Raw genomic sequence first — 25,936 nt, 5'->3', positions numbered from 1 at the left:
GAAGCAAAGTTTGCTGGGCAGAGCTGCGTCAGCTAAGGCATGAGATAGTCAAAAAGCCTCCTGTTTGCTGGTGTTGCTCATCTTTTCCTCACTTCAGGTTTTCACTTGCAGGTTTTTGTTAGCACAGCATCACATCCAGTAGTCAGTTTGATCTTCCCCTGCCCTTCCAGCTGCAGCATCTTTTGTAGTCTCTGTTCTTATTAACCGGTAAGCAACGATGAAGAAATGCTGGTACCACACTGTGTCTCAAAGGAAGCATCACTCTGAGCTCCACCTGCAATTTGAACGTTGTCCTACTTTCTCTATAATTGTCCTTTTACTGTTTGGGTAGTCCTTTGTCAGGCAAATCTATGTGGTTAGACAGAAAATGGCTTCTTAAAGAGGCAAAGCAAAACCTGAAATCTACCCGGTATCACTGAGCTGTAATAGGTGCTGCACATGTTAGAGTACCTGGAATTTGTCCAGTGAGCTGTCCTGCTCCCTCTGAAAAGCACCAAACTTTTGTATACCTGGTGGAAGAACTCTGCGTTTGATGTAATTCATCTTTCCTCTCTTACATGCACACCAGTCGAGGCTCTCTGGCTGTGCATACATTGGTCATTAATATTTCTATCACTGTCTTTGCTTATTAAGTCCTAATTGCATTCTGTCCACTTGTGTTTGAAAGCCCAGTCTGAGGCTGAACCTCAAAAAAAATCATGCTGATTGTTCTCAGAGCGTTGTCCACATGCTTTAAAACACAACTTGTAAAACAAATACAGATCTTTTGGTAGGCTGTTTACCCTCAAAATCTCTGGAGGATAGAAGGAAAGATTTCCCCTGGAAACCTGGATAAACAGTAATGACTCTACTACTCATGGTTGAACTGGTCTGTCCTGCAGGCAATAGGAATGGATAGAATATTTTGCTGAACAGTTTTGGATTCAAGGTGTCATTTTTTCCTATGGAAATATAGCAAAGTGTTCTCCCATTCTCTGTGTGGAGATGTAGCTCACAGCAAGGAAAAATACGACTGGGGAAAAAAAAAAAACCATATCAGCAAAAGCGGCTTTAAAAAAACCACTTCCCCAGACCCTATTGATGAAACATCATTAAGGTGCAGTCCTTGTGGCGTTGTTGGGAGGGGTGGTGGAGAAGAGAGGATGCCTTTATGTCCCCAGTGTAAACTGCAGATCCTCCCTTGGCCATCTCTTCCTAAATTGCAGCTGCCTCTAGCCTTTCTTTAACGGCCAAGGACTGCCAAGCACTACCTCTTGTAGTGGTGGTTGAGGGAGAGGCAGCTGGAGAAGGCCTCGTGTGGGTCAGCGCAAACACCCCACTGCTTCCTAGGCCGAGCAGCAGCTTCTTGCATTGTTTGGGGAGAGCGTTTTAGCCAGCCAGTGAAGGTGGGCACCTCTGCCAGCAGGTTCACAAGAAGCTCTATGGAAAGCCATGGAGAGCTGTCAGCAGAACAGGCTGTTGTTGCTTGCTGCTGGAGGCAAAATGCACAGACAAATCTGTGTCTCTGCTGTGGTGGTCTGAGGAGCAGGGAGTCAGAAGTCATGTTGTGGTGTGAGCAGTGGGATCCTTCAACAGCTCTGAGTCCGTGATGCTTTTCTCTGACTAGACAGGCACCACAAGATAGGGCAGTGTTTTACCAACGTCTCTGCTCTTTTCCCCTGCTCTGCATTGCGTTCTCTTTACTGGTTTTGTTTCCCCCTTCCCATTAAGCAGGACTTACGGGTTAAATGTTTTAGAGGTACTTTCACACAAGCGATCTCGTGTGGTTTGTGCTTTGCTAGGCAGTGATAGAACAAGGGCCCTCATGAAGATTACGATTGTAATGTAAAGGTCACCCAAGCAAAAAAGGAGAAATGGGTAGCCACTTTTCAGATGAGATGAGACAGCTCTCTCCTGGCTACACTGTAATATCCAGGCACACACATGCACACACTCTTCCTTTCCTATCAGCTGCTTCCTAATGGAATCCTGATAAGATATCAGGAGCTCTTGAGCTCCTGTTGACAGTCATAGCAGGCAGATGTTCTGCTGTGCTTGAAGATTCATTGCTTGAAGCCACAGTAGTGAACAGCAAAAGCCAAAGTCAGGAGAGACCTTATCAAGCATTTGCAGACTGACTTGAGGCCACTAAGCTCTTAGACAGGCCTAATGAACTGGAACTGAGTTGGGAATGTGCAGTCTTGAAAAACTTCAGAGCTAGTAGTTAAGAGACTCGCTTGGAAATGTTAATTAAATAGCTCCAGTGGCATATGTCCCATCCTGCTGGAGCAGTGTTTTGCAGCAGCACAGCTTTGTTGTCAGTACATAACCACTGGCTTGTGATATTTAAAAAAAATGTATATCAGTCTGAGACTCAACTTTTTTGGTGTTTGTGATTGGATTGATAGTGCAGGCAAGTCACTTCCCTATTGTTTTAAACTGTGTTTTACTACCTATTCTATATCTGATCCTTCACCGCCACCTTAAAAATACTTGACTGGATCCTACCAGTCTTACTCAGAAAAACACTTTATTATGGCTGGCTTTGGATGTTACATAGGGGTCTTTTATTTATTTAATGTGGTCTAAGGAAGTGTCCATTCAAGAATAATCTGTTGTAGCACCTCAGGTATGAAAATATTTGTGATTTGGCCTCGCTTTTATTTCTGTAAGTGCACTTCCACCACCTTTTTAACAGTGGCTGGCAGGCTGCAGGGGGCTGTAAGGCACTGCTCACGGCTAATGTGATGGTAGAGCACATTGGTATAGTTTGCTTGCAGAATATCTTTCAAAGCTGAAAAAGGTGGAGACTGTCTGCCATACACCTTGTCACTGTGCATTCTCTTGTCACCTCCTCAGTGAGGTTGCAAATTGCTCCCAAGCTCCTGCTGGAAAGGTGTGGGGACTGGAGTTAGCAAACTCTGGTATTTTGGACTTGAGAGAAGAGGGTTTAGGTCAGTGAGCTGCTTCACCTCACTGCCAGGATATGTCATTTGGCTCTAACATGCATTTTGTCTGTAAACCTACCCTTCCACCCGCTCACACGCTTTCTCAGCTGCATTTAGGGATATTTTCAGTGGGAACTAGCTCGGGCAGAGCGCGGGTGTCCCTTTTGCTGAGCCTGGAAAGCAGCCCCTGGTTCAGGGGGGACATGGGTTGAATCACTCAGACACTGGAGCATCCTCACGGTGCCAGAAGGAGACATTCCTCCCTGGGTCCGTGGCGAGAGTCACCAAGAAGCTCAGCACGCCAATGCAAGGAATCGAGCAATGTGCCCTGAGAGCCCGGTCGTGGAAGGGAGCACCTGCAAAACCCGAGTAACTCAGCAATGGCTCTGCAGTGTGTCTGCCCACATTTGAGCTAGGCCAGCCAGCATGCCAACTGCTGAGTTAACCCTCAGGTGGAGTCTTGTCTTGCACACCAGTATGAAACAGTGTAGCAAGAATGGGGTTTGCTGGAAAGAGCAGAAAGATTGGACTTGGCTAGGAAAAAGCAAGGGTTATGGGTTTGTCCAACTCTCTGAAAGTTTTCCTTTAATGACAATATATATGAAAAGATGTGAGTTTCATCTGCTTCCCAGCTGCTCTGAAAGAATCCCACTGCCTTAATAAATCAACTTCTTTACAAGACATAACTGCTGGCCCATTTTTCAGCCTACTTGTCTGTGTCGAGAAGCAAAACCAGCAGAGCAATAAGAATCTGAAATATTGTGCTGAAGAGTAGAGGTGTGATAACAAAACTGCCGTCAAACAGTGAAATGTTTTATTGAGCGCAGGTCTTTTTATGAGACCGTCATTGATGGAAGGGGAGGAAGCAAAAATGTCAGCATCCCCTCAAGAGAAGGAAAATAAGGCAGCTGGCCACAGGGTGTTAACTGTGGCAGGACATAACTTCTTCCTGTGTCTTGTCTCCTTTGGTTTGGATCTGGGAGAATTCCTGTAGGGTAGTTGCTCTTTTTGAGGGGAGGAAAGGTCTTGTTTGCAGGACGTTGACAAAGAAAGTGTAGCTGCTCTTGACTGTGTTAAATCATACTTGCAAAAGTATGCTCATGGGGAGAAAACGCAGTGGGAGGCAGATCGGCTCCATCCCTCGTTCCCTGTCACAGACACGTGCGGAGGGCTGGGAGAGTGAGGCAGCCCCGCGGCTCATGCTGAGGAAGGCTGAGGAGCAGGGGCGCCTCAGCCGGGACCTGCTGCATGGCACCCCGCTGGGGACTGTACAACCCCTGTTTGCAGCAGACACTAAAAAGACAAACCGGTACACAGGGGAATACAGTGAAAAAGGGCTAATTCACGTCTCTTAGCTCATCTCTGTGCTCATGCTGGGTTGTTTCCCATCACGTACTGTCCGCACTAGGTGCGGGGACTCTTTCACCATGACTGAATCAGCTGGGAGTCAGCGGGCTCCTGACAACTTCCTGTTCTTATGGACAGCTGTATTAACCTTTTCTTGTATCTCTCCTGTGAATTGCTCGGCATAAAGGAATTGTGTTTTTACTTACATCCATTTAAGTGTTGAAGTAAGGAAGACCTCCTTAGAAAAAGGTCTTAAATGTTGCTTGATCTCAACCATGTTGCTACAATGCATACCTCTGCTCCACATGCTCTTGGTTTTGAGAAACTGCATACAAGGAAATATAACCATTTCTTTTGTTACCAACAAAATAAATGTATAATTCATCTTATTTACCTATCAGACAGGTCCCTCTGAAATCTCAGATGAGGATCAGAAAGGTTCCAGTGTCTCCAAGTGTCTTTTAAAATGACATTGTTCAATGCTCCACAGGCTGAGAGATTGTTTTGATTGTTAAAACAGTTTCTAATTTATGTTTCAAAAAAGCATCAAGAGCCAGGCACTTCCCTGCTCCCTCAAAAGCCATTTAGTTAAAACAAGGTAGAGTGATTTGTCTTGCCTCAATTTAGCTGTAATGAGTATTAAGTGGTTTATCTATGTGGAGAAAAGTTACTCAGCTAGATTACATCAAAGTTGAATTACACCCATTTCCAGATGGAGTATATTTTTTAAGACAGTAAATCTTCAGGAGGATGGGTAATAACGGTAATGCTCCTTCACGAGTTGGAATGCAACTCTTTTACCTCTCACGGAGATAATGTTAGGAACTACATCCAATTAGTTTTTCAAAGGCTTTAGAAAGAAACGGGACTTCAGATTTTACAGCTCTGCAAACAATTTAGCTTGAAGCATTTAAATTGTACAAGTGAGTGATAGCTAATTACAACACTCACTTCTTCAGTTTTCATTGGTTGTGCTGTTAGGTCTGATCGTTGCCTTGCTGAGCTGACTGTCCGCTCTCTGGCTGTCCGCTTGCCTCGCCGCTGGGGCCAGGTGTGTGGAGGCAGTGTGGAGGGGCCCTCAGCCCTCTGAGTGTGTGCTCGCTGGGAGACAGGCTGCTGGGGCAGGGAAAGCATCCGTTCTTCGTCCCGCTCAAGCAGAAGCATTTTCTTGCACTTTAACTGCAAATGGAAGTATTCCTGTGAATGGAGACCGTTGGGCTGTGGTAGCTGCTTGAAAAGATTTTTTGCTGCTGGAAGATGCTCCAAGTGTGATGACGGGCTAGCACTGAGTTCGAGGTGTGTAACGGGAAGGGTGGGAGGTGCAACGTTTTGAAGGGAAATTCCTTCCATCTGGTGCCATCTGGCCCACTAAGGCAAACACTGCTCATGCAGTGGGTACCTGAGACTCCTAGAAAAACTCGAAAAGCATGTCCACCTGACAGTCATCTTGGGAGGGACTGAGTTCCTGCCTGGCCAGAATACCTGCCGAAAAGCTTATCCCACTGTGTCCTTGGCCACTCTCCTTGTCTGCTTCTGTGATACTATACCCTTTTCTTCATCCTGCTGCACTTTCACCGAGCCTATTGACTTAGCTGTCTGCCAAAGGCAGAATAAGGTATGAGACCTTCAGCAATACCTCTGCAGGGGTAGGTGGATTTGAAGTCAGTGCCACGTTGTTATATTAGCTGACAGTCTGGCCTAGGCGTGCTGTTGGTATGCCGAAATGCTCAGGATCTGGAGAGCCTCTCACACCACAGAGAAGAATGTGTTTTTGGACTGAAGGTTAAGCATTCCTCGTGACTGAAGACAGACTTTGATAAGGTGATGGGGATCATTTGTTTAATTTCTAATGAATGCGATGAGGGGGTCTGAGCCATCCACATTCCTGCTCAGCACCGTCTCCTGGGTGGGTCACCCAGGCCTTTCTGCCAGCCACAGCTTTGGCGGAGGCAGGGGAGGAGGGAAATTCACTGATAAGAGGAAGGTCAGAGGCAGAAGAATGTTGGGAATGTGTTTCTTGATCTAATGTGGGAGAGCCTCAGCCTAAGGCTTTGCTGCTCAGCCCTGGAGTGTTACTGCCTGCTGTCACGAGAGTTATGGGATCTTTTAAACCTGAGATCAAGATGCAAACTGCTCATCTGGCACCTACCTCCACATAGGCAACTCCAGAAGATGGTGATGATTCATCTCTGAGGGCGTAGTGAGGATGCTGACAGCTTTGAACAGTGTTTCTCAGGCTTTGCCTGAGATGGAGCACTTTCAGCTGGCAAAATTTGTTTGCTTTCTCTTCTTTTCTTCTCTCTCCTTATGTTTTATGTTGCTGTAGGGTGTTTTCTGGCTGAGGTCAGACGTGGGATATGGTTTGGGGTTGAATGGTAGTGTTTGAAGAACCCCAGCAAATCTCAGAAAAGGCTTCGTGGTAAGAGTAGGCCAAGGTGTGCACTGGCTCCTGGGGAGACGGGGGTTGCCCTCAGGACGTGCCTGAGGAATACTCTTTCTTTTTACATGGGGCATAAAACCAAAGCAAAGAAATAATTATCTCCCCATTTCTTTCTTTCTTTGGGTGGCCATGCTGTCTGTTCTCGCAGTCAACAAGTCAATTCTGGCAGCATCCAGTTCCTGGACACAACTGGGGTAGTTTACTGCTGTGCTTAAACTGCCAGAGGGCTCCTCGTGCAGTTTCTCTCCCCTCTGTGGGCATGAGATGGGGAGAAAGGGCTTGTCTGAGTCGGAAACAGTTCCCATGGGCTTTCTTTGTGTTGCTGTTCTCCTCACACAAGGTAGTGTGATGGCTCATGCCTGGCACCATGTAAGCACTGCGGAGGGACAGGACAGTTGAGAGCTTGGAGCTCCGTGTGGAGCAGAGTCCCTGCCACTGGGAAACAGGCTGGGTCTGCTAACAGGCAAAAGGCTCGCTAGTGCTGTGGTTGTACTGGAGCCCATGTGTGACCTGGCAACACATACAGATCTTCTTTAGCTTTATCTAGCGTTTTTTATGCTTGTTCATGTAAGTGTGGCTGTCTGTGTAATTAATGTGTGCACCAGTCCAGTGGCCTACCTCTGATTTCCAGGTAGGCATGGATAAAGCCTGTCCTTTGATGGCAATTTGAATCCTTCATTGAAGCTGCTCTGAATGCCCTGAAACTTTGAGATAAAACCCAGGAACCAGTGTGTCTGGATCATTTGATTCATTGTTTAGAGGTGCTCCCCTTCATGCACTGGGAGCATGAAGTTATGCTGTGCAGCTGCCAGGCAGGTGGAGGGACACCTTATGGAGCCAGCTCTGCAGATGGAGGCACTTTCCACAGCAGAGCAGTGGAAAACTTGGAGTCGCTGGATGTCTTCAGACTGATCTGGAGACTCTTCTGGGAACTATATTTAGCCAAATGGATATTACTGGACTGAATTTAGGGGTAAGTCAATAAATGTAGTGGCCTGGGATGCAGAGGAGATCAGACTAAATGATCCATGGTCCTCCTGGCTTTGCCTTTAAGACTCTCAAATTCCCTTATTACCATGATGGAGGAGAGATTCATTACTAATTCAGCAAGTTGTTTAAGCTGACGCTGAAATCTTGCTGACTTAAGCATAGATCTTCTGTAGCATTGTACTCTACACATTTTTATATGCATGACTAAATTTATGACATTGTTGGCACGAGGCCTTAGCTGGGAAGGTGCTATGGATTGATCATATAACCTACTGCTTTTGCCTTCTTTTCCTCTCATCTGCAGACTCCTCCCATATTTGAGTTGTTGGATGGATAGAGTTTGTGATCTCTGCAGTTGGAGGTGATATTGTTGTGAACCTTATGACCACTTAAACTGTTCACTGAACTTACATAGTTTCCTATAGCGTCTTCTTATCCTTTCTTATGAGAATTTATTTGGATTTACTGGTTTTGCACAAAGCACAATCAAAACAAAAATAGTGAGCATGTTTCCTTTGAGAATGTTTGTCCTTTAGATGGGCACTTGACTCTAATCTGTCCTGCTGTTCCTTTATGTGCAACTTGGCACTTGTCTATGATAGCACTTTTTTCGGGCATATTCCAATTTTTCTCTTGAATGGTCAAAGCACTCTAAGTGGTTAGTTGTAGCTTGCATGCTAGCTCTTCTGCAAAACTGCCCAAGGAATGTCCAAGAAACAGAATTCAGGGTTGTGCTGAGGGTGTTTGGCAGGTGCTGGCAAAGGGAATGATAAGCTGTTTAGCACAGTGCCAGCCTAAACCTTCCAAGTAATGCATATATGCATATCGGCGTGTGTTTGTGTGTGTGAAAATTTAGCTAATGTTGCCTGCTAACCGTAATGGGCTGATCTTGAATGGTGCTGGCTATCGTGAACACACACTAGCATGAACGTGGTTGCATAATGCTTGGTTCCTCTCTGATTTATGCTCAGCTTGAAGTCCTGTGGCTGAATGGCTTTGCAGCCATTCCATAATAAATAAAATGAAGTAAAATGTAACTCCATTATACAGAGCGCTTTTAGCAGTGCAGAAATTGCTCAGGTTTTTTCATGTGCTTAAGCTGCAAAGCTTCCTCTTCTCCCCCTCCTGAAACAATTCACAGTGTCTGCTACCAAAATTACAAGAGGAAAAGACATTTTACAAGCATACTGATGGATGGAAGGAGCTATTGCAAACTGTTAAACTATGATGAAGATGGTTAAAAGGTTTTCCTAGGTTCCTTTAATTTCTTCCATGTGAAATTTGCAAATGTGTTGCTTTAAAGCACATTTCAAAACAAAACTCAGATGTTTTGGACAGTGGTGAGCCACCCACAGAGCTCTCTGGCAAGATATCTTCTATACTGGGTCACCCTATCTGGTGTTGCTATCTTATTGTAATGGTAAACTAGTCATTATATTTCTTCAACTTGGAATATTAGCATTTTATGTGAGGTTATGCTGTACTTTATTGCCCCAGTATTTGGTTGTCTGGTGTCACATACTTCCTCTAGAAAAAAAGCAGGTCTCACTGATGGATGTTTGTGTTGTAGTATGTCAGTCTGTGTGTATGCTTCAGCTTTGTGGTCTGTCTATGTATTTCATGCCCTCTTTTGTGATGTTGGGAATTCTGACAGAGACCTCTTTGTAGAACCATAGAAACAACTTATTTTTGGGAGTTTGTCAGTTGGGTTTGAAGCAAACAGGGGAGAAGGTAGTTTATTTGAACCTAAAAGGAAACATCTTCTGTTGTTGAGTATTTTGGTGCATTTTAGATTAATATGAATGTCTTTCAAAGTTCAGAAACTACTTTAATTTAAAAAAAAAAAAGGAACAGAACATTTCAGCTTCACTTTCCTTTTCTCTTCCCCCCACACCTGACTGAGTGCGACTGGTATGAATTCATAGAAAATACTGCTGCTGCTGAATCTTGGCTCCTTAGTGAAAAAGCTTTTGGCAGAATCCCCTCCCCACCCTTTAAATTTGCATTTGTAGTAATTAGCTCTTTCCCTACCTTCCCTTCTGCAGAGCGGGAAAATGTATCACTGTCTGACAGTACTAATCTATAATACATGAAGCTTAAACATTTTTTTTCTCTTTTCCTAAAGATTCGTCTTCCAACTATATCAGGCAACTTGAAACAAAAGTGAAACTGCTGGAGGATGACAACAAGCTTCTCTCTCAGGTAGGTTTTTTATCTTTTGCCTAATAGATATAAATGTGGCCTTAGGCTCTGTTATCCTATTTCCATATAGTTGTGTCTCTCTGCCCACCTGAATTCACTAGGGCTTCAGTGCGCTTCCTGGGAGGCTGAGAGCACAATGGTCCTTCACGTCAAACGCTGCTGATAGAATTGGGGCTTGTTTTCTTACACACCCCTTACAGTAATGCTACTTCAAAATTGCATATAGAAAAAAAAATAGTCAAATCCCTGTTAGGGTCCATGTCCGTGTGTGTTTAGGAGCGAGGCAAAGACTGAAATGCACATGGATATGCACAAAGGCTGGGTGCTGCTGTTGCTGAAGTGATGAGCCAAAAAATGTCTGCTCCTGGGGGGCAGGAGCAGGAGGGAGGAAGGCCTGCGCCTGCTGAAGCAGGCGTGTGCGGAGGAGCACGGGTGCATACAGTGTGTCTGCACCCATGTGTCCGTGCCCAACTCCTTGGTGAGCAACTGCTCTCGCTCAGTGATGGTGGTACGGTCCGGCGCTGCCTGTGTCCTTGCTCTAGGATTTTGTCTTGCTTGCCCATTTGCATTTTCTTTTATGTTGTTGAATGACGAGACTGTAGTAAAGGGACAGCCTTGGGAGTAGTTTTGTGCAGTGCTGGCTCCTAGATTTTATTTGTGATCTTGCTTAAAACAGAACAGACCTTTTTAAAACTGGCACTTTTTGCTTGCATCTGTCCTTCAAAGTCTGCTCTACGTGCCACTGGGCTTTTGATCGTTCGTTGTGCTTGCCTATCTATATACAGGAATGTCAAGTAGTAGGGAAGAAAACAGCCATCCTGTCTGGTATGTCCCCAGGATCCCACATAAAACATAGCACTTGCTGTAAACAGGGGCAGCTTTGCTGAAATCAATGAAACTCTGTCCATTTAAACCATCAGAAGAGTTACCCTTTCTCTTGTTCTCTGCATCTTTTCACTATTTTGCTGTTCTTCCTCCCTGGCATTTTTAAGTTTCTCTTTTTCTGAACTTTGCTTCTGGCTTCAAGCGCTGAGTTCCAGAATCATTTTGTTACAAGTTCTTTCCAGTTATAAGGAATGATGGTAAAACAATTCCTAAATTCTTAAAAAAAACCCCAAAAAATACTTTTTGCCAAGTTATATTATGCTGTTCTTTTCATTTCACTGAGTCTGAAAATAGAGTTGTCCAGTATCGCTTCTTGCTTCTTCCATTTTATTTCTAAAACATTCCTTTTAAAAAATAAATTTGACAAGAAGGCTATATGCTTACTGGACTTTCAACAAAATAATTTTGTTAAACCTTATTTTTACTGAACTCCACATTCTGACCCAACTGTGAGCTTTTCAAAAATTACCCCAAGTTTTGAGTGTACTAGTTGACCTTGTTAGTCACAAAACACAACTCATAGAACACCAAAGAGTTAAAACCTCCAAAAGGCTCTCAACTCAACAGCTACCAAGTGGCTTCAAGTATTAATCAATTCCTAATTTAATTTTAACTCCCTCTCTTTTTCTCCCAACCCATAAATTAGCTGGTGGCAGTTTAAACCTCGAGACGATTTCATTGGAAATATTGATAAACAGATGGGCTCTGCTGCGCAGGGTGGCCAGTTGCTAGGAGACACGCATGGATTCGGGAACTGGCTCCCTGCTCAATTTGCCCTTGGCCTGACTTCATCCACGGCCATTTGCGAGCCGTGGAGAACCGGGTGCTTTACTTGCTTGGGTCTGCCTTTACGAGGTGGAAAAAGTGATCAGTAATTCGTAGGTGAAAAATAGGCATGGTAAAAAGATGCCCAGACGCATTGCAGACATTAGCATAGGCTTCCAGGTAAAGCCCAGTTTTTCTTAGTGTGCATAAGCCTTGTGCAGGGCTGAAGCTGAAGACGCTGTCCTTCCTTTTAATGTTTGACCCTGAGTTAACAAAATACAAGAAAAAAAGCCCACCCTTTAAGTCCTGCTCTTCCAGTGGTGGGTGGATGTCAGTCTCTGTTGCTACCAGCCCAAGGAGTCACTCGCTGGCTGGCGAAGGTTGGGAAGTAAAGCTCTTAGCTGGAAACTTTGCTTGCTTCAGCTGGAGGAGAGGGAAATGTTCATGATGTAGTCACTCGTTGCCATCTGAGAGTCTACCCTCAAATCGCCTGCTCAGGGTTCACCCTGGGGCTGGGAACTGGACTCCTCGTTGCCTGAAGCAGCCCTGCCTGTCGGACCTTCTGCCTTCATTTTGTCATGGGTGAGAAGGCCGTGCATTTTCCTCAGAGCTCACTGACTGTCTTCAATTATCCGCACTTTTCAGGCTGCATTACTACAAAAGTTCAGATCCAGGAATGAGGGAAATGATCCTAAAATAGCTCTCTGCTCTGGAGAGGGTCAGCAACCTCCTTAGCAACACTAGCCACTGACTCCAGGCAGAGTCCGATGTTCTGTGCAGTCCCTGTGTGATGTCTTAACTGCCCTCCAAAAATACCAGGATCCAACCTATTTTAGGTTGCACTCATGAAATAACTCTTTTTTACCAGAGGCACTTAGCTCTCCTTAGGGCAACACAAGAAATACTGAAGCTGGCACTCTCTGGGTACTGGGAATAGAGACCTGCATCTCCTCCAGATTTGTGATCCTACAAACCTAGTTTTGGAATGTTTTTCTTTTAATGCTCAGTATAAAACTCATCAATTTTAACCTCATTTTCTACCAGAGTCCACAAACTATAGCAAAAAGAGGGAGAAAGATGAGGAAAATCTTTATAGGTACAGACACCAATGCCTATGTACACATTGTCCCCAGTACTTTCCTGAAAAAGTATAATCCACTTACTGGATTCTTTCTTGCTTCATTTGTTTGGAAAGTGTTTAGCTCTCACCATGTATATCTCTGGATGAGATGCTAGTCAAAAAGGATCCTGGCAAACTTTCTGCTGTTTTTAAAGTTTCCAGGTAATCCTGGCAGTGTGTACTCCACAATGCCAAACTTGCTTGTCAACAACAAAGTCACATTTTAACTCAGCTTGACTTTCTCCCTGGGAGTATTGACATTGCAATAATATTTGCAGCCTGGTGTCAAGAAGTTCTATCACCACAGTGCTGAGGAGTGATGAAACCTGACGTCCTAAGTAACAAACAGTGCCTGTGCATTAAGGGATTAACAAATCAGTAGTGGTTATGGAAGTCTTCCTGGCTTCTTTCCAAGTGCTAAACATAGAGCTGAAATAGTGCTTCATCCAGAGAAACCTGAGAAGGCTGGTGCTGCAAATGATATTGCAAGCTTTATAGGAGGATTTATATTACAGTGGCCAGTGACACAATGCCCCTTTGCTAGCTGGTGCATCCTGAGCAAGATTTGTTCCTTTATCTTTGTGCGTCTGGGATGTGAGGCTATGCTGAGATGTGATGAGTGCCCTTGTGCCACCTTCAGACACAAAATTAAGTTAATGCAAGGCTCCTAAATGTGCGCTTCTAAATGTGCATCCTGACATCTCCTTTTTCCTTGAGCACATTGAAACAAAGGCTCAGTGGGAGAGGCAGGAGCGTGCCAGCCGTGCTGGGGCTGCCGCTTTGCGCTGTACATGCTGCCAGCAGGGCGAGTGTGCTGTGATTCATGCTTCTCTTTTTCTGGCGACTCATTTAAACAGATTAATGGAGAGAGCTTTTCCTTGTGGGATCAAGAGCTACCATCCCATGAGCCACACTTCAGAGCGGGATGAAAGCAAATGGAGAAATGGATGTTATTTATGGTAGCTGTATATGGATTTTTTGGTTTTGCCTTCTTTTCCATTTTAGGGTCATTTCTTTCCTTTCATACATCCAACCCGGCATAGTCTCCACTCACCAGAATTAGCATCTTTTTCCAGCATTAGATTTGGTGATGCTGTAAGGCAAGCAGTTAGTGTAGAAACTGTATATGTCCAGTTGGGGAATGAGCTCCTTTGGCCTTTCCTGTCAATAATCATTGCTGTTTGCATCCTCTCTTCTGAGGAGAAGCTACTCCAATTTTATACCTTTCTTTGACTCAAGTTTGCACTATAATGTTTTGCTGGCATGGCAGTGTTATCTAGAAAGTCATGCTCTTGGATGACATCGCTGTGCTGGCAAAATCCCTGGTAGCAATTCTGACAAAACACAGCTTTTGTTGCCCTAGTTTATATTGTTTTAGAGAGATGCTGTAAGCGATTGCCGCTATCAATTAATGTCCGTCAGTGCATGCTCATCTATGCTAGCAGGCTTCTGTGGCATAACCACATTGGCAAAGACGACACAGTGCAGACGGGACCTCAGTGTCCTAGGGTTGACAGTGTCAGCCTCTCTCACAAGTGTAATTGGCTTCTGTCCTCTAAGAGCACAGGACCGAGTAAGGGGGGAGGCACATGTTGTGTTTCTGAGGAGCCTTAGTAACCTGAATTCTCGCAGCCTCTCAATAGCTGGCTGATTTTTATGTGGCAAGGTGCAGTGGAAATCCTTGGTTTGTTTCCAAATTCCTGTTACAGGAGAGGTGAAATCCAAATATGTTTCTGGTGTGTAGGCTTAATTGACAACTTTGTTTTCTGAAGTTTTAGTTGAGGTGTAAAGAACACTAACGTAAGCTCTAAGGAATGTTGGGTGTTGGCTTTGGAGGGCTTTACAGGCATCACTTATAGTCTTAAATTCTCTGGGGAACAAATACACTAAATTACACTGTGTGCATTGATTTAATCCACCCCACATCATGTGGAAGAGATGATGTTTTTTCTCTATACCATTGTGGGGAATGCACTAGAAAGTTGGGGTTAACCTTTCTTTTGCAGTGAGATAACTAGAAGAGGGTACCTTCCATATTATTGGGATATAACACCTGAGATGAGAGGCTGCATTTGCTTTCCATTCCTCTGAGCTGAAAGTGTCAAAGTAAAAAGTAGACCCTTTAAGCCATCTCACACTGCCCCTTTAACTCTAATGAGTATGTAATAACACCCCTTTCTCTCAAGATTAGAGAAACCCATGTCTTCAGGAGTGCTTCAGGAGTTCCAAAAGTCATTTCTGGTTAGTTTTATTACTAATGCATACATTTTAGAGATAATAACAGTGACAAACTTTTGGCCATGGTTCACAATATTTTACATTTTCAAATCTTTATGTATAATGGCAAGCATTAGACACGTTTAAATAAAACTGAAGTTTAAAGATTTTGTGGACTCATCACCTTGTTCTCACTTCTCATATTAAAGTGCTGGGTATCACAGGCTAACTGTCAAGACTTCTTTTCTTTTGAAGTCTCTGCTAAACCTAGTCTATTTTTTCCCTTCAGAACAGATATACCAGAGGAATTGTGCTGCTCAGAGATGCCCAGAGAGTGTTGCACACCTTTGCTTCAAAAAGCCCAGATTTGAGCAGAGCAAATGTGTCAAACAGGCAGTGAGACTCTTGAGATAACAAGAGGTTTGACAATGAAATCATGATGCATCTTTTAGGGAAATTTTCAGGGCCCCTTGTGGAGAGCAGAAAGATGAAGAATTCTTCTCTAGGGAGGGGACAGTCCTTGGGAATTATCAGGAACATTTGAGTATTTAATTAAATCACCAAATATACTTCAGAGTTACCAGCACTTCACAGCACTTCAGCATCTGCCTGCTAGGTGATTGGGATTTTGAGTATCCCTGGAAGATCTTTTCATTAAAAAAAAAAAAGAAATCTTGGAAACTGTGCTTATTCTTATTGGCATAAAAATTCTGAATTAAAAGCCCTTCTGGTAAAGCTGAAGCTGTACAGATAGAAGAATGATAGTAAATAATACCTGTAAATGCTGCTATTAAGACAACGCTGAGATTTTCAAGCTAGGAGCTTCCTTGTGGGTTCTGGGTGAGGTAATCTACACACTGCTGAAAGTCTTCTTATGCAAACGTGTGCTTGGCACAAGCAGATACTCAACAGGCATTTGGTAGCATATTGTTCTAAAAATGAGAAAAAATGGACCCCTGGATTTAAGAGAGCCTGAGAATCTTTAGTGTTGCAATGAACAAAGATGTAAAAGCAGTTTAGCAAGGAGTTTGATCTTTCCTGAAAAAAGGGGACTAGAGGAGAAAAAGAATTGCACACAGTGGGCTGGCTGGCTGCAAGACGGTTGGAGTGCAATTTCTTCTATTATTTTAATACTAGTCACTTTTGTGCCAAGTCAGCCATTATCAGTTCCTGCTTGTGCATTTGCCTCTCAGCTCTCAGAGTTGATATCAGGTCTTAGCATTTGGGCCTTTGAATTGCAGCTCGGTAGTTTTGTTGTGAGGCCATTACTTGTGCCAGGAGTGTTGCATATGTACACCACAAGTAGAACAAAATTACAAACCTGTCTTATTTCCCCAAAGTCTACCTATTGTTTACGTGTGAGGAGGATAAATATAATTGCTTTAATTTAAGACCTCACGAGCGGAATAGAGTTTTTTTGTATTAGAGAGTGACTCAGGCAGGAAAGGTTTCCAATGCATTTCATCTCAATTTAAATTCAAAATACTGAAGAGGACATGCCCTAAGTTGCTATATTACTGTTGTTATACACTGTTTAAATGTTTAGCTGCTTATCGACTTTAGTTAAGCAAAAAGAAGATGCATATTTGGGGCCTCAGCCAAAGATTAATTTGAAATCAGTGAGACTTTCTACAGAATTCCATGAATTTTGGAGTACAACTCACACTGAACCACATTTTCATGAAACCTTCTCTGTTGCACTGTCCAGAATTCAACTTAGGCTTCTAATTGCATTGCATTACTTACAAGCATAAATGCAAGAAAATTTGACAGGATCCCCTCAAATCTAGCTTCCTCAGCTGTCGTAGGGGAAGCTTCATGAAAAGGCAGCATAGAAAACCAATCTGTTTGTGAGTGTGTTTCATTTCAGTCCCATCTTCTATGAATTAGAATGACCAGGCTGACTGATATGACCAATTTGCTATCAAGTAAGTGGACTTGAGATTTAAATAAACAATATGTATTTATTGAATACAATAGTTTTATTTTTTTTTCCAAAATCAGAGGTGGACAGTTTTATAAGAACAACTCAAAGATATCTCAGACTTGCATCCAAAATTCTTTCAAACTGTTTAAGACAATGGAATTGACTTTGTTGACTTTGGACATCAAGATCTTGGACTGCTACCTATGAAAATAAATATTCTATTCACATTTGCCTTCCATTCATGGATGGGGGCACTTATGAAAAACAGAATCAGTGGCAGAAGTGGACTTTTGCAACTTTTAATGAAAGCTTTATCATCTGTCTTGCGTGTTTTTGAGATTGTAACCTACGGCATCAAGTGATTTTACGAGATGTCACCAGATACACATAAATTGTGTTACTAGAAAAACTTGAAATATGATTCAAAAAGCTTTCAATCCAGAAGACAAATAAAAGATAGACAAAAGCATAAATTGTTTATTGAATCTTATAAATTTGAAATAATCGTGTGATCTCTTGCAACTTAACTCAAAATTTTAGAATGACTGGAGTTGAATTTCTGTGTGAAAGAGCGTGAGTACGAGACATAGATACATACACACAAACACACAAAGATCTTCGTGCCCCATTTACTTCTGTTGTGGGAGAGCAGGAACATTGGATTTAATGAGGCTCAGTTTAACCTCTGGCTGTGAAATGCAGGATTAATCATATCCTGTGCTTAACCAACTTTGTAATAATTTCAATAGATGGCACTTTTTTCTATTTATGAGGACAGGGACAGGGAAAAAGCTGTTAATTACAGTTACATCAGGCTATAAAGTGACTATTTAATGTCTTTATAATATGTACACAGGTTCAAAGTACGGAGATTCTCAGTGATCAGTCTATCTAAGAAGGACTGAAAAATGTATTCAGAGAGAAACTGAGCAATAGCTAGAGAGGCTTAAAGACAGACTTTTGCAATAAGTTCAAATCCAAGACTACCTCAAGAAAAATTCAATGTCTGCTATCTGAAGACAATTTTGGGAAGCGTGGAAAGTTGTTAATCTTTCATGGCTTTTGGAAAACAGAGGCTTTAGCCAAAACTGTTTTCAACAAATTTTTCAGTTTTGTTTTGCTTTTCATAAAGCCAAAACTGTACATCTAAATCCATGCAGGAAACTTTTAAAGAACGTTCAGACTATTTCATAAAAATCAGTCTGGCTCCAACTGATTCTTCCCAGCTATTCAAGTCTTGGTTCAGCAGCACGTTTAGAGTGGTCCTCTGGACATCAAGGGTCTGAGTTTCCATCCCGCCTTGAGCACTGTTCAGAATAAGAGAGAAAAGGCCATCAACATCCTCGGCCAGTTTGGTCCCAGTGTTGGTTAAAGCCCGTGGGGACCTTTTCTGATTTATGACAAGGGGATTCAGACCTTTTTCTTCCTCATTCCTAGCTCGCTTATTTTATGGGACGTGGAGAGTGATTTGAGGGGAGCCTAGCTGCATTGCTTTGGTTGAGTTTATGCTAGTGGGTGTGAGGGTCCCATTTGGCCTCGTTGGCTGGAGTACTGCTGAAAGATGAAAACAGAGAAGGGTGACTCCAGGGCATGGTCCAATAAGTTTATTCATGTGCTTAATGCCACATCCACATCTACTTGTCTTGTGGAATTGGGGCAGCGTTCCTTAGCTTCTCTGTTGGCATTGCTAATGAAGAGACTGATTTTGATGCTGGCTAATGAGCCATGGATGGGCTCCGTCAGTCTGACACTCTCAAACTCATGGCATACAAGCTACAGACCAGATGCGGGCTATACTGAATGTCAATGGTTATAGCTTTGTTTAGCTTTGTTAACTATTGAGCTGAATTTCTGTTTGGGTTATAGACTGTGATGTCTAGATCTTAGCTGCTCCAGCCCATATTATCTCTTGAGCAAAGCCTGCCAGTTGCGTGATTATAATTATACACTGCAATTTGGTTTGAGCTGATTATCTCAGTCTCCCATGAGTTACAGGGTTGATCCTTCTCTGCTGGTCTAAAACAAGAGATAAAAAATACAGCCATTCTTGAATGTTAACAATGAATTAAAGTTCCCTATCTCCGTTGATACAGAGAATGGAGAAATTTGAAACTTGCACTGCTTTTATTGCCTATACCCCACTGAGCTACTAATAAAAATATTTTTCCAATAGTATTTTTACATGGCAAAATCTGCTAAGCATCTTACTATCTCCTGCTATTTATTAAGCCTTTCCTAGAGTGTTAGCTTTCCATTTTCACCATTATGACCAGAGGAAATCTGCTGCTTTGCCCCTTCAACTTTTATGTGTGCAACTCAGGATAGGAGGAGAAGGTCAGAGGAGAGGCAGTTCTGAAATCTCCAGTTCTGACTCGGGTCTCCCATGCTTTTCACAGATTCGGAGCAGTGGGGGAGTTTCTTCCTGAGTTGCTTTTGTGAACGGCTGAGATCCAGCCATGTCACAACAGCCAAACACATCCTCAAAGCTCTCTGCGCTGACTGTTGTGCCAGGGCTCTGCACTCATTCCCAAGGCCCCATCACTTCAATTTCCATATGGATAACTGAAAATGGCTTTTGATGTCTTATTGATAAAATTAACTAAGGTTGTATTTGTGACCTGCTGGTTGAACGCTGGAGAAGGAACTAGGAGATTAGGTGTAGAACTTGGTCTGCTTAAGGCTTTTGCCACCAGCCTGAAGAGTGATCTCTGACCAGCTGTACACTGGCGATTTCTCTTTTGTACATCAGGGATATGAACCTATGTAAAGCAATTTGGTATCTCCTCTTACAGCATGGTAGTGTTATTACATGATGTGGAAGATGTTAAATAGTTTTAATTCATCCCTTAACTTTTTCTCATTTGCAGGGTTTCTTAAAAATCAAATACTTCTGATTTTTATTGCACTCTCATGTGTGTAATTTTCAGCATGGCTGATAAATCCTATTGAAGCTAATGGGGCTCTTCACATATACTTAAAGTCAGATGTGTACTTTGCTGAGCTTATTTTTGCTTGAAAATGTCTTGTAGCGATAACTGCAATTACTGAACCTTAATTCAATTATTAGTTAGCTTTACACAGTGAAATTGCAGATCCCTCAACTTCCCAGTGCATGAGACCCTAAAACACTGATTAGTGAGATAAAGAGGAAATCTTTGCCCAAGGTCCTGTGGTAGGGGATGTTGGCCTGAGTATAAGGTCACTTGAAAGGACTATTAGTGTGAGGTACAGGTTCTGCAGTAAGGTAAAGAGAAACCTGGGTCTGTTGCAGTGGTGTTTGTACTAAAGCTGTGGAAGGTAGGTACGTTGTATTGTATTTGTGCAATGCATCTGAGAGAGTCCCAATTTTAGTATAGATAGATACAATTACCTGTTAGCGTTATAGGATCAGATGAGGTCACTCAATCCTTCCCTGGAGTTGTGTATTCTGTGTTGAGTCTCTTGGATGTATAGCACAAAATATCATGCCCTATTTTCTATTCATAGCCACAGATGAGAAGCAGTAATAGTATGTTCAGTTCCCAAGTCTTTTGCTGATGTAGCGAGCATCCCATTCATATTATTTAAGATATGTTTCTGCTCTGATTTACCTCAGCAAATGAAGAGTTACTCTGCTGGCATTACTAGGGTAATCTTGGGCTAGATCATTCTTACAGGCTAGTATAGTCTGATAGTGCCATTGACTTTGGAGGCTGTCGTAAAATATCTGTAGTTACGAATAAGAGTAAGGTGATTCAGTTTAGTCAACTGTATCTTGGGTCACCATGCACAAAATTGGGGTAGTAAGGTACTAAAGTTTATGTGGATAATAACAGGTTCTGCAAGACTTCATTCATTAATACAGAAAAAAAGTTCAAATATTAATATTAACATTATCTTGTCAAATGCTGCATGCAAGACCAGCTTATTTTGATCATCTGTAGTAAAGATAAAATTTATCCAGGATGGTGAAATATCATTTTTCCATTAAGTTTCCAATTGTATAATGTTCTTCTGTTCCCTTCTAGCTGACTGACTGCAACAGCTTGCCACGAAATTTCAGTAAGGTAGAGAGTGTTAATGCATCCACAAACAGCTATTTGGATCTAGGGGCTGCGTTTTAATATTGGTGCTGGTTGTTTGGGGATCTGATTGCTTGTTCTTTCACATGCTAATGTTGGCAATTTCCATTTTTTAATCATCTGAATATATTAAATATGCCTCTAATTATTTTTGATTTCCATTCTGTGCTTGTGCAAAAGACATTTGTTAGTAAAATCTGAGTTTTGACCAACTTCAAATCAAAACCATTTGCGTTCATAAGAAGTTGATATTTCTAGCTAAATCACTGCAGGACCAGCATGTTGTTTGGAATAACAGTAAAAGATTTCAGGCTAAACCTTCCATTTAATTACCCAGTTGCAAACAATGGGTTGTTGAGTGTTAAAATTGAGGCAGTTTCAATTACTAGAACAATTATGATGCAGAAGATTATTGCCAATAGGTTTAAGTATTTATACTGCAGCGACAGGGAAGTAATTCAAGTAATGGGCAGTACAACAGTCCATAAAGATGAAGACAGCCTGATCTAGTGAACTGAAATAAAACCTTCTTCCTTCTCCCCACAAAATCATATAATCAAAAGCCCAGGCCTCAGCAGAGTTTTCCATCTGATATCTGAGATTTAGGGGGTAAAACTAGAATATTCAGTAAGAATGAAATTTTTTCATACAGAGAATTCCCCAAATCATAAAAGTTCCTTTTGGGCTTACACCATCAGGGTGGGATGCCAATGCCCTATTTTTAGAGACCAGTTTCACTAGTTTCAATATTTAAATCACAGCTAAAGGAAATCCTGTGTTTTGTAGACAACAGAGTAGCCACTAAAAAATGGAAATTGCTTGTGTCTCTAAGGGCCAGGTGTTGGTGTGGCTCATTTGTCCAAAGAAAATCTTTTCAATGGGTGTGAATAAAAGTATTGTTTATTGCCAATACTGAGTTGATTGCAGTATTCCTTTCCATCTAGTTGTATTTCATGTTAAGATACATAATTTCTTCTAAAGTCACATCGAATATCAGGTGTAGTATTAATAAAATTAAGTAGTAGCCTTGTATCATTGAAAATGTTTTTTAGACCGCCAAGTTCAAAATCCTGTGTTTCTCCTGCTATTACAGATGACTCTATCTGTGCTGAACAAGGGATCAAGGAAATACTGTGATTTAGGTGTTAACAACAGGCTCTGCTGTGCAGAAAAGCCATCCAGTCTTGGTTCAAGTGATAGGCCTACCACAGCAGTGCAGCGTGTAACCTGCTGTCTCTTGAACTCAGTGCCAGCGGGTCTGCGCTGTAGAAAAACGGAGCAGATCGTAGTCTCCAAAACTCAAATCTTCTGGGAAGTCTGATCTCAGTGACTCGTGTGTAGTTGATTCTCCTCTTAGTTTGGTATACATTTTTTTATAAAGAGGCTCCCCAGAGGTAAACAAAAAGTTGCCATTGGAAAATACCTTCTAGGAATCCAGGCCTTCAGAAAATTGGTGCTTGATTTTGTTTTGCATGGCATGTGGACCAGGATAGGAAGCTTTCACCATGTGGGAAGTTAAAAATGAATTTTGGAAAGGTGGCAAGAAGAGCAACTCAGGAGCTCAAGCGTCATCCTCAGGTGCCACCTGGGCTGTCCCTCAGGGCCTCCGGCTGCGCACCGGTGGGATGCGGCTCTCCTCTCCACCTCTGCCAAGCCTCCACGCATGTCCTGGATGCTCCAGTGGCACCTGCAGTGGCTGTGGATGCCTGTGGTTAGACACCTCGGTTGCTCAAAGGGGACACCGCAATCTGTGGGAAAAGTGAAGCTGTTATTCTCAGCAAAGGCTCCAATATTTCCATAGGGCACAGAGTCAAACTGATCATTTGTGATTAATTATTTTTTTTACCTCTGTACAGACTTCAGCTGTTACAACTTACATCAGAGGAGAAAACCATATTTTCAGTTGAAGGCTACTTATATAACCCTGTTTTGAATGCTAATTCATGAATTTCTGGAAGCTGACAGTATCATTTTTTAATTTTTCTCTGTTACTTCAAAACATAATGCTAATTGAAGTTGTTCTGTGGTTTTGCTTAATCTCTTTCATAAATGCTGGGAAATATCTCTCAAGTAAATTTCTGTCTTTCTGTGTTTAACTTCTGTTAAGAATGGTCCATTTTGTTACATCAAAGTTTTTAAGAATTAAACCCTTGTCTTCTTTTTCTCCCTGCCAGCAGAAGTAACACCAAGCTGTAACAGAAAAGATAATTTGTCTAACTTGTCTATAAGTTTTCAACACTTTATCTTCACAGTTGTTTCAACATGGCCATAGCACTGGTCGGGCTTTACTGGACAGAAACAGAAAGGAAAATAAATGTTTCTTTGTAGTACCTTGACCTTAAAATACCACAAACACCATCCATCTTCTTGTGTTATTTGTGTTATTTCCAAATTGAATCACTCAGCACATCAGGTCAAAAAGTCAGAGGCCACCATTCCTTCTGCCTGCCAGCAGAATAGAAAGCTTTGATAGAAACAAGTGTCTGCTGACGTTTTTTGAATTCAATTTTAGTACAGGTTAGGCACCAAAACCTTAATTTATATATAAAAAATTTTAAAAGATAAATAATTTATATGGAAAATATTTTTCACTTTCCACTCATGTTACTGGTTAAATTACTTCCATTTCTAGAAGACAGAAAGTTGGGTTTACAGTCCGTTTTTACTGCAATCTGGTTTGTTGGTCCCATTCTTTTCTTACTGATATAAGTAGGTAAAACTCCCTTCCCTGTCAGAATGGATATATTTAGGTCCATTTCCTGCATAATAGGACTGACAAAAATCTCAAGTTTTGGTCCAATCACAATGTCTTCTCGGGTCAGTTCAAGTTCTGTTTTGTTGAAAAATTTAGAAGTAAAGAATGTCATATCGTTATTTCCAGATGATAATGAGTTGCACTGTTGCACTGTCAGTGTTGGCAACATGTAGCACAGAGTTGTATTTAAGGTGAAGGGGTTGAGCATGTGGGCTTGTCTCCGCTCTTTGGTCTGTGAAGGGAGGTAATGCTACATGTAAGGGGACTGAATTAGACCTAGGTGAAATCTTCTACTTCTGTACCATTGTGAAAGTTTGGAGTTGCTTTCTTTTTTCTGTTTTCCTGCTCTGCTCTGTTCTATGCTTCTCTTCTCTTCTCTTCTCTCCTTTCTTTTTTCTTTCCTTTCTTGTTTCTTCTCTTCTTCAAGTTCAAACAGGTGAAGCAAAGACTGAATATGAACCTCCTCAGATCTCTCTCAGTCTCCATCTCATTCTGTCTCTCTCCCCCTCTCTCTGCACTTCACCTTAGAAAACATTCCCAATAAAAGTCCAGTTAAAACTCTTCCATGAAGAGTTTTAGTTCAAGTGAAATTATTTTGCTGATAAATTCCTTGAAACTCCAGAAATGTGAAGTGATTTTACCTGAAGGGTAATTTATTAAAGACATGTTGCCCATTAATTGAGACAATCTTCAACAATGATGATGAACAGAGATGATCAGCGATTGTACTTTTAAATGCCATTCTGACTAGAAAAGCAATTTGGGATCCACTTACATCTCAGTAATGAAAATTGGGTAAGGTAGTAAGAGATTTCATTTTGTGAGTGAATTGACAATGCAAATACCAGGATTTTTAATTTAGATTTAAGTGGAGTAATGGCTACTCATTCTGATGCATCATTAGTCATATTGCTTTTTAATGAGGGATTCACTTTCCTTTCCTGGTTAGCTCTAACACTGATAGCAAAGCCCAATGAATGTGTAAATGTTTAGGGAGGTCTGATGAATATGTGTCACTGTACCATTCCTATTTAAAAAAGGAAGAAAAAGCAGTTCTTCTCTGGTGAAAATACAGACCTTTGCTTTTAATGCAAGAAAAATAAATAGTACAGAACTGTGATGCTGTTAAAAAAAATAATTACACAAAGTTACATTTTGAAACAAATTCTGGAAACTATAGAAGGAAAATTGTGTTGGGTAGAGTGATAATGAAAGGGAGTGCTCCTGAAAGGGACTGGTTTTCCTACTGACAGTAGTAGGAAAGAGTGGGTTTTTGGTCATTTTCAAAACAGATGTATCATAAATAACAGCAAATGAGGATTTTTCTCTATGCCCTACTAAAACACCTCATCCCTCTCTGTAAAGATCTGGAAAATTTTTCCTTCTTAGAGTTCTTTCCCTTTCCCTTTCCTTTTCCTTTTCCTTTTCCTTTTCCTTTCTTTTTTTTCTCTTTTTCCCTTTTTTTACTTTTTCTTTCTTTTCCTTAATTAAGGGCTTGTTTTGATGTTTACTGAACTCAGTGGGAACTTTTGCATCGAACTGAGTGCATTGGGTCAGATTCATAAATAGCAATCACTGAAACAACTGAACAATAGCTTTGTCACACACAAATGCACTGTCTTAAATGGGTTTTGTTTAAAAAAAAGCGATTCAGCTAATCCATTATAAGCACTTGTTATAGCAAAGTTTTGGCTGTGTCTGTATATTTATCAACACAATTTGAAACGATTTAAGCCAAACTGAAATTAATGCAGGCTCCTGCTCCAGGCAGAAGTCTAGAACAGTTAAATTAAATCAGTTTTAACTAGCATATTTTTAGCCACAGTTCTACAATATTGACCAGGCCTAGGTGAGGCTGCCTTACTTCCTTTGGTGGGCAAGATATTCTTACTTTCTACCAGTACAGCCTATAGTGGTCTTGATGAAACAAATGGTAGGTCTAATGTAGACCCACCCATTCAGATTCTGGGGCATGAGAACAAGTCTCTGCAAGACAGAGCAAAATGTCCACCCGCTCTGTCTTTCTAATGCCTCCTTTGACACTTCTGCTTCCCCATAACAATATGTGGCACATTGACATGTCTCAGTGCAGTTTGCAGAAGTCCCAGGCAACATATACCTCCTTCTGGAGCAGAGCTAGAGGAGATCAATGACATCTGGGGTCTCCAGCACAAAGCGAGAACCTTGCGTTTTTGCTGTGCTGTTTTCTTCTGTTTTTCCCTTGCCCATGTAAGTGCCCATTTATCGCAGATGTGAGAGAAGGGTGCATCTTCTCCTGAACTGACAAATTAATGGAGTGG

General features: G+C 41.9%; 1 protein-coding gene across 3 annotated transcripts in view; it reads left to right on the top strand.

Moving 5' to 3' along the window:
* The window catches only part of CCDC85C (coiled-coil domain containing 85C), a 123,111-nt gene that overhangs the window by 62,132 nt on the left and 35,043 nt on the right, over window positions 1-25,936 (top strand). For 2 of the 3 annotated variants that reach the window (XM_067294953.1, XM_067294952.1), the window contains exon 2: window positions 9,830-9,906. In XM_067294953.1, the coding sequence (XP_067151054.1) occupies window positions 9,830-9,906 (77 nt within the window). Of the gene's footprint in view, window positions 1-9,829; window positions 9,907-20,827; window positions 20,867-25,936 lie in introns of all 3 variants that reach the window. The other variant, XM_013940747.2, reaches the window with a different exon arrangement.

The sequence above is a fragment of the Apteryx mantelli genome, chromosome 4 (assembly GCF_036417845.1).
Source record: "Apteryx mantelli isolate bAptMan1 chromosome 4, bAptMan1.hap1, whole genome shotgun sequence".
NCBI lineage: Eukaryota > Metazoa > Chordata > Aves > Apterygiformes > Apterygidae > Apteryx > Apteryx mantelli.
Note: the sequence above shows the minus strand (reverse complement) of the source record. Positions and strands in the feature narration are given on the sequence as shown.